The sequence below is a fragment of the Clarias gariepinus genome, chromosome 24, assembly GCF_024256425.1.
Source record: "Clarias gariepinus isolate MV-2021 ecotype Netherlands chromosome 24, CGAR_prim_01v2, whole genome shotgun sequence".
Taxonomy (NCBI): Eukaryota; Metazoa; Chordata; class Actinopteri; order Siluriformes; family Clariidae; genus Clarias; species Clarias gariepinus.
This window is the reverse complement of record NC_071123.1, coordinates 6,925,194-6,934,938: the sequence shown is the minus strand read 5'-3', so window position 1 is coordinate 6,934,938 and position 9,745 is coordinate 6,925,194. Positions and strand designations below refer to the sequence as shown.

At 34.6% G+C, this 9,745-nt stretch overlaps 1 protein-coding gene across 1 annotated transcript; it reads left to right on the top strand.

Annotated features, from left to right (window-relative positions):
* The first annotated feature begins 5,295 nt into the window (after positions 1–5,295).
* On the top strand, positions 5,296–7,393 carry sebox (SEBOX homeobox). Its single transcript, XM_053484756.1, has 3 exons — positions 5,296–5,395; positions 5,824–6,026; positions 6,731–7,393. The coding sequence occupies exons 1-3, from the start codon at positions 5,296–5,298 to the stop codon at positions 7,391–7,393; spliced, it is 966 nt and encodes a 321-aa protein (XP_053340731.1).
* Positions 7,394–9,745: the final 2,352 nt, after the last annotated feature.

Below are 9,745 nucleotides of genomic sequence, written 5' to 3'. Positions count from 1 at the left end.
GAGATAAAAAAAATTTTTTTAAAGTTACTCTGGATTAGGGCGTCTGCCAAATTCCATAAATGTGTTTTTTTTTTAATGTGAGGGTATAAAAGTAATTAGCTGTTCATTCTGTGTTTTCTTGTCTGTCTAATAGGGAGCAAACAGTACATCATTAGAAATGTTATTGAATTTGCAGAAAAAGTCTGGATCCATAATAATAAAGTTTTATTTTTTTGGACATAAGATAGAAATTTAACCAATAGAAAATAAAAAGGAACCAAACACTATATTTTTTTCTTTTCGGCTTGTCTGACACCATTAGTCTAGCATAACCAGCTCTGAACTAACATCAAATTAAAGGAGGAAATCATCTCTGCATGGATTAACATCAGTTTTGATGGGTCAGCTTTTATTCATTACATATGCATTACTGGCATTATGCGGCGGTATAACGTACGTACATGTAGTCTATGGATCCAGACCTTTTGGCTGCTTGTATCTCAGGATGATATGTCTTGAATGGTCTTGAATGTCCTCTTGTTGTATTATGGAACTAAATAGTGTGGCATAGATGATATTATACAGCCGGACTAATAAAAAATTGTAATGTGAAGTCAGATAACTTGGACCATCAGCTGAAATGAGCCAGATAAGATTGAATCGTCAATGTCAGATTGAATTTTAAAAGCCAGTAAATTCCAATTGTTTTAACAACAGCACTTGATGTGTTTCAGTTGTTTTTAGATCGGTCCATATGTGCATTGAAATTTGAAGTTGCCAAAAAGTCCCAACTTACCTGACTTCACTCTAATAAATTAAGTTAAAAACATTTCATTAATCAAGAAAGATTTGTCTGCTTTTCACAAGTATTTTGTCTTATGTATATTTCAGCAAAGTATATAAAGCATAGAAATAATATAGACACATAGACACAAGTCATTTGTTTTATTGTTGCATCTTATGTCATTTAGTTACACTATCCTGAACTTTAAAACATCTTCACACCACCTATGCTGCTTTATGTTACCATGCTTTTAAACTAAGGTTTTTCACTGGACTGTACTGAGAGAATGTGGTAAATACAGGGCCAACGACATGAAAAAAAGGGAAGTGTGTGTGTATTCGAGGGAGAGCTTCATCACATTGTGGGGAAGAGGGAAGTTATCAGAGGCTACAGGAGTTTTTGAAGAAAGCCGTTCTGTGTGGAAGGACGTGTGTTAAGTGTTGCACCTGAGGACGTTGCAGTGATTTCCTTTTGTCTTTGTTCTGAGGAGAAGATCGTGGCAGATCCCTTAGAGGACTGCTGTGATTAATAGGTTTGGGTAGTATAGATGAGACAGCGGGGTAAGACTAGATGTCTTAACTATAACCATATGGGATATGTTAAAATAAATAAATAAATAAATAAATAAATAAGCAAATAATTAAATAAAAACATCTCAAGAAGCGGCAACTAGATGTTTTATGTCTTAATAAGCAGTGCACTGGATAAATCCTGGAAATGCTGACGTAATCCATTAATAAAAAAAAGTGAGCATTGTCTCATTGTCTCACAACAAGCTATAACTTTAAGTGTCTGAATTAAATTTTACATTGTCAATGTAAATGGCATCATGTACATTACAAATAAATGCATCAAGCACCAGTTTATATGTTTTGTGATTTTTTTAATTACATCTAAAAATATAGAATTGTAGAAACTATTTTTATCAGTTGTAAAAGGATTATTTTCAGTTACATAACAAATAACTACATCATTATCGTTGCTGTTTTTTATATAAGTAACGACTCAGTCTGTTCAGTGTAAATACATCATTTAATGTAATGTCACAGACTCTTTATAGACTCTAAGAAATAAAAGACTGTAGTTTTTTTTGTACTCTGAGGTACTTGGAACATGAGAAGGTCTCTGTGTTGTTTTATTAAGAGCGAGGCTTACATGAGTGATCTTTAATTTTGAATACATTTTCACTACTTATAAAGGCAAAGTATAATCATTTTTCAAGACATATAGGCCACCTAAAGTTATAAACAGTGTATTTTACTGTTTTAGATTTGATGCTTCAACCACAGCAATAAGGAAAAGGATGGTTTGTACTGTATCATGGTGCAATGTCTAATATAAATATAAGTGCAATAAATATGATAATATAAACATTGGAGTTAAAATCTTGTTGATAGAATTAAAAAGTTTTTGGACACCAATTGTTTAAATGTACGAAAGCTTTCCAGAAATGCTCACATGACACTAAGCTGAGGCTGGAGATTTAGTGTAACACAAATACATTCACACCCAAAAATCATACCAGCAAAAGGAGCATGTGCATAATGCAAGTACAAGAACTCAGATATCCAACTGATTTGCATTAACTGCATTTAATTTAACATGTGGACAAATCTGACATTTAGATTTCTTATCCACGTCATAGTGATAAGGTTTGTATTTAAAAATCACCCTTTTGCAAAAAATTATTCCACACAAAGTGAAAATAAATATTGTCTAGCAACCTAAGCGAAATTAGTTAGTTAAATTGATCTATAATAGTTTCTCTATTGTGTGTCTCTGCGTGTTTGTTCAGCTTAGTTTACAGAAACAGAATCAAGTTTATTGCCCTAGTATGTTAACCAAAAAATATATTTTGATTCAGCTGTTTGTGACTCCCAAAATTACAGATCAACAAAATAACACTGTACATTTGTTTATGGATAAAACACTATCCACAGAAAGTTGTAACATTTAAGAATTATACAGATTATAATATATAGAATATATAAGAGATATTCAGCAATGTACATAAAGTGAGTGTGAATGTTAGTTTAAATAACCCTAGTGTGCATGACATATGATTTTTTTTTTTACTGTTTGTACAATACACAATATACAGTGCATTATGTGTGAGTTGTGCAAATAATAGTAAGGTTTGTCAAATATGGGGATGAAGTGATAACTGGCAATTCTTTCAAAACAGTATTTGTTTAATGTGCCATGTGTCCTTTCTTTGTTTCAATGTTGCATATCTCAGTTTAATGCTTGTATACTTTAATTCACTTCAAAGTGAGGAATTGTTACTTTGTGTCCTGTTGATGCCGTGTGCGGTCATATTGATTGACGTCACCTGAGGAGAACATTAGTGTTCCAGGGGGACTTAAGGTTCAAATTAAACGGGTGAGAGAAAGTCGGAGTTAAATCCTGATGCAGATAAGAATGTTTAGAGCGCTCTCTGTAGCCCGCATGTGTCTAATGCACACTGCTCATCTGGATGAACTGCATGACTTGAACTTTTGCATGAAGAGGATGTATTTTAGTGTCGAGGTCTTGAGACTCAGATGCTGTGTCTGTTTTTGTCTCGTCTTGTAATGGTCACTAATGATGCCGTTAATGGGCCGTTCGTGCGCGAGCCTCCGGAATCCGTCATGTCGGTGGTGTGTGTATTGGAGGCGCGCGAGCCCTCACCCAGCTTTAATTATGCTAACGAGGGCACGAGGGGCATCAAAAAGGGAGATCATATTTAAGGCTTAGCATCGCACATTTCTCTGGCTGTAAAATAAAATGTAAAAAAAAAAAAAAAAAAAGTTATAAAAACAAGACTTATTAAAAATTAAGGATTGTTTTTTTTCTGCATGATCCAAAATATTTTATTATAGTTAATTAAAAGTAAAAAAATTATAATGTACACCCTTATCTCACAAGGCAATGCATTTCTTTTATGCACTGTAAAAAAATCGATAAACAATAAATAAGAAATCAGCAAATAACACACACCTCCAACAGTTTATTAAATACAGGGTTTATATTCTCCTTATATGAAAGTTGCATAGTAACTCTATGTTTATACTTTAATGCAATATTTTTGCTTTTCAATAATGCATTTCTACAACAAAACGTTTCACTAAAGAAAATTATTTTATGTCCTTACAAATTAATAAAATATATGTCTTTACAAGTATTACTCTTATATTATGGTGAAATTATTTACCAATGATTGCAGTCTTACAGAAGTAATCTCTGGCTCAGATTGCTGTTTATTCCAGCACATTATTGTCTGCAGGTCTTAATCCTCACAAGTCATATCATCATCCATCGTCTATCATCATCCCCATAGCTTAGGGAATAATTCAAACTTTTAATATTAGAATAACAGATCAGATCAGATTTAGACAGGATGTCGCGCGCGTAAACATGGCTTGGTTTCTGTGTTTACAGTTTTACAAGATGGCTTTTCCTTTTGAATGAGCATGCACCATAATGTAGTGTAAACACCATGTTTTAATATGTTAGATATTTTAATTTAGGATCATGCAGCTAAAGCTTTTGCCCAGATATCCACATCAACAGGAAATGCACACCAAAATGTCCTTGGTGTTGATTCCAGCCCTGGACACCACTGAACACCATTATAATTAATTAAACAAAGATGTTTATCCAGCAAGCGGGATTTGTGTATAGACTGGATCAGATATCTCATGCTTCTTCGTTCAAAAGACAAAATGTTTAAACCAAAGGCCTGTAAGCCTTTGATATAGGAAAGAAATGCGTTCAGGTGAAAATGTGTGGTGATTTGCATGAGAAAAGGCCAATGATGACATAACTTCTATAGGCAGGACATCCATCAGACATCAGTGGAGACCTTCCAAATCACATACAGTTCACAAAGAGGTCTGCTAGGATAATACACCACAATATTATTTACATTGCAGTCAAGTTCACTGGAGCTTTTAATAGAATTAGGTTAATACTAAGTAGTGTATTTGGGGATCTACCTTTATTATATCAGGCTTAATATTATAAAGTACTATTTAAAAGTTGTCTCTTGGTTAAACTCACAATATCTCTCTTTCTCTCTCTCTCTCTCTCTTTCTCTCTCTCTCTCTCTCACTTTCAAGATTCAAAATTTTAAAGTTCTTTATTGACAAATATTGAAATTAAAATAGGAAAAAGTAGTAATTAAAAAAAGGAATAAACATTTAAAAATAGTATATAATAATAATAATAATAATAATAATATCGCCCTCGAAAAGGGCCAAATAAACTTCATCCAAATTTTAATTACTCCGTTCAGTCTAGACAAAGACATCTTGTCGGAATTAAGATGAGAGATCAAAGACACTAGCTCGTTGTATGGTGGGTCAAGCAGACACACACACGCACACACACACAGCAACACTTCACAGAATTGGTGATAGTGGTGGGGGTGATAGGGGTGTGAAAGGTAAAGATATAAAGGTGGATGTTGTGAAGTTCAGACAGACTCTAAGGCAGGACGAGGACGGATTTTAGAGAGCTCTCAGCTCGCTGCGCTCAAACCCATCAGAGTTATGGCTTTGTTTTTAGACCAGGCATGTGATTATGTTCATAAAATTAACGAAGATGGAGAAATTGATTTTATCTTCAACAAAAGCGAAGCTCGATTTGCAGGTGAGTCTTTAGAGAAGGTAGTGCTCTGTTTGGACTGGTCATTGTTTTAGAGTTTTATTTAGATTGGTATCATAATTTATGTTTATGTTTAAGGAAAAATGTATTTACATCACACGAAGTACATGTAAAACAATTATTATTTTAATGGAATCGAATAATAATAATAATTATAATAATAATAATAGATTAATTAGATCAAAAGCTTAAATACAGAGAGATTAGTATCCTATTTGTAACTAAAATGTATCTACCTTTTTAAAACAATAAAATATATTAATTAAGAAAGAAAAATAATAAATCACTGTGCGTGGCATTTTGTGGCACAGAGCCCGGCACTGTGTAATCCTTACTTATTTTGTAAAAAAAAAAAATAATATATATATATATATATATATATAAAAGCACTTTCTTCGTTTTTTTCCCGCCAGATGTTGTAAACGATCGCGCGCTGTCTTCTCCAGAGGCAGACCGGATCGCGCAACCAGAAGCCCAGAGGAAACGGAAAAGGACGATTTTCAGCCGGGCGCAGCTGTCGGAGCTCGAGCGCGCCTTCGGGGTCACGCCATACCCTGACATCACACTGCGGGAGAGACTCGCTGCTCTCACTCTGCTGCCCGAGAGCAAAATCCAGGTACACACCGGCTCAAAACACTGCAACACACTGAGCTGTTTTCCTATTTAATAAAGTTTTGCATTAATATTATTTTTAAACTTCTTATATGGACTTTTAGGCGGGGACTAATTTGACATGCTGTTACATGCAGTGACCAATCTGGATACTTTAATGTCACCATTATTAAAGGACATATTAAAGGACATATTAAAATAATATTTAAAATTGTATTGCTTCTTTATTTTTACCAAAAAAAAATATTTTAAAATAATTATAGAATTACCTTTACCTTTAATTATCTTTATACAGTTGGCCTATGTTTTTACTTAATCTAGCCTATATTGTCCCTGTCCCTGCACCTCCAGAGTCTCGGTTCGATTCCCGCCTTGAGTCAATGTGCAATATATACAGTACTAAACATTAATAAGCTATGATGAATACACATATAATATATTTTTACAAGTATTACTCTTATATTATGATTATTTACGTAATTGAAACTATTAAGCAATGATTCCAGTCTCGTAAATTTTGAAACAAAAATCTACATAGATTATTAACATTATGTAAAATCTTAAAGACATAATTTCTATATAAGAAATGCTTCGTCATCTGACGTTCCGCATTGATTTTTTTTTCCAAAATCTTACTTTTCCTAATTCCTTATACCATATTTAGTTTGAAGACTTTTTGAATTAACTGATTAACCTTCCCTTTAATAGGTGTGGTTTCAAAACAGACGTGCTCGGAGCATCAAGAGTGGCAGACTGACCAGACCGGTGAAGAAAAATCCAGTCGCAGCTAATCATAAGGCAGAAGGCATTTTTCCTCATCCAAGCCCCGCTCTTAAAGTCTCTTCTGATGCAGGCCAGAAGAAAAGACCCGAAGTTTACCAATCGTCTGACACAAACAACCAGCAGCAGATGTCTGACCTGGACTGGGTGAGGCAGGCATTGTGCCCCTGGTCTCAGAATCTGCCTCGATCTACACCCCCGGTCCCGTCCATATCCCCTGATCTCCCTGGAGCACTCCCCTGGGGAAACCAGCCCTCCAAAACACCTGGAAGTCATTCTGTCTCAACAGATCAGGTGGCAAGGCCATTCCATTCCCTACCCCAGTGCCAGTGGAGTGAGCATGCTGAGATTGGCACCCATACACCCTCAGCTGGAGGCTTTTCAGCAAAACCTCAGTGTAACATTACTCAAAACGGGTATCCGTCTTTTCCCATGGACCAGGTGGTTCCTTCACACTCCGCACAAACCTGTTGGCAGGGAAGCATGCATCGACAGGGACAGCCCCTTGTGCACTACCCTCAGACGTCCCTAGGAGACATCTCCGACCTGATCTACAGTGCTGCCGTAGTCACCAATCTGGCCGACTTCTGACTTCAGTATCTGGTTATTATTTTTTTATGAACTGAAAACAATTAATTGAACCCTTTCGGGTAAATCCTGGAGGGTTTCAATATAGTTTTTATTATGAGATGTAACATAAAGCATGCCCTTTCTAAATTTTATATTAGTCCGACATCTTCCAATCCTTATATTTGAATGTACAGTATTTGAAAACACCATTCATCATTCACTAATATTAAAAAACAAAGACAAGTATATAAGTGTAACGCTTTTATAATAACAGAGACACAGACTCATTAAAGATCTAATATTTTCCCAGTATTATTTGGTCAGTTTTTAATTAAATATGTGTGATTTTATATTTATATGATGTGTATTTCTATTTGTTTTTCAACCATTAAAAACAACAGAATAAACAGTTATTCAAAGTATGTAATCTGTGTTTTATTATCCCTGTTTGTTTGTTTTTTGCATTTTAGTTAATATGTTAATTTTAACAAAACGAAGAGCACATCTTTGTTTTTAATGTAATTTAAGGGATGGTTTAATGAGTTAAGTATATATATATATATATATATATATATATATATATATATATATATATATATATATATATATATATATATATATATTTATGAAGACAGCCAGTGACTTTACACAAGTCTAGATGGTTCATCAGATTGAGACATGCTAACATTTCATAAATGTTAAAGGGGTAGTTTTTAAAAAGCAGAACACTGTAAGGTAACGGAATACAAAATAGTATCATGTGCTGTTAGAGGAACATAATAAATAACCATGCCAGGTAATGAAGTTAACGTTAAACCCTTGAATGTATTCTTTTCCAACATGATTGGGTGTTTTATTTGCATTATACAACATCAAGTTGCCATGCTAGCAATTGTTAGTAACAAACGTCTCATCTTTAATGGTTTGACGTCCACAAATAAGCTATCTATTAGCATTAGCCCTTATTTATTTAGCCCCATCAATCAATTAATTGATCAATTAATTAAAGAAAGATTGTGTTTGGAAACTTTAGGTTGCACTCTTATCTGTGTTTATAGCACTGGACACTCACATTTTGTTTTTAAAACATAATTTAAAAAAGGTAATTAAAGGTTTTACAACAAATTTTGATGAATCAGTATGGACGGCATGGTGGCTTAATGATTAACACTGTTGCCTTTCTTCTCTCTGTGTTTTATGCAGATTAGGCTAATTGGTGTTCCCAAATTGCCCGTAGTGTGTCTTTGGGTGTGTGTATGTGTGTGCCTTGTACCCTGTGCCCTAAGTCTCCTGGGATAGGCTGCAGACCCCTGCGACCCTGTATACAGGATAAAGCGGTATAGATAATGATGATGGTGAATGAGTAAGATACTGCTATGAAGGCTGTACTGAAATTAAGGCAAAAGTGAGCATAACTTTTTTTTCGTTAACTGACAAGTTAATTAAAATTGCACCTGTTGATAGAGTCTCCAGCACAAGTGACGCATTTGTGCCATAACTGAGTAAGATAACGCTCAAAATCCTGTTTGAAAATCTCCTTTGTTAAGATTAATGGTAACGCTCCACAATGTTTATGGAGGGTGACAAGAGCAATGTGCACGGATGGAAGAAGATGTTTAAAAGAAGGGGAAACCAGCATTAAGGATAAATTACGCAATGTGAGACCAATAACTGCGACCAACATAGCAAACTGACATGTTTTTGTTTTTTGGCAGTAATTATCAGATGGAAGCTAGTCTTAGCTCTTAGCTATTTGCACTAATTTGGTGACTTTATTTATTATCTAGTTTATTCGACTGGGTAGTGTACTGTATAACTACTGTTGTTTGATTCTTTGATTAGGTGCTTCCTTTGTACTCAAAGATATTTCTGTTTTTGTTGTTGCTGTTGTTTTAAGTCCTTGACAACTTAAGCCTCAGGTGGTGATTTTGTCTAACAAATAATTCCCTTTCCTGGAAATACAATAAATGGACGTTCCAAACAAAGAATATCAAAAATGAAAAATATACAGTATGTTAAAAGCAATTTCTATGTCCTATCAGCTTATCAGGAGCTTAGGCTACATGTGGGTTTAAGGATCTGGATGGTTTATTAAACTTGTGGTTATTACACAGGGGATATGACTACAGCTCGGTCTTCTGGACACTGATCACTGTGTATCATAATAATCTCCATAGAGAAATAATCTTCAAATAAAATAAAGTAAAATCTCCTAATCCGGGTGTCAAATCTACACTCTGACATACCTTTGTGTGAGTTTGACTGTGTGTGTGTTCCAGATGCAACAACTACAGTACATCCTTTAATCTTGGGTATATCTGAGAGACATGCTCTTAATTTGCTACATGCTGGGCAGGAAAATAATACGCACAG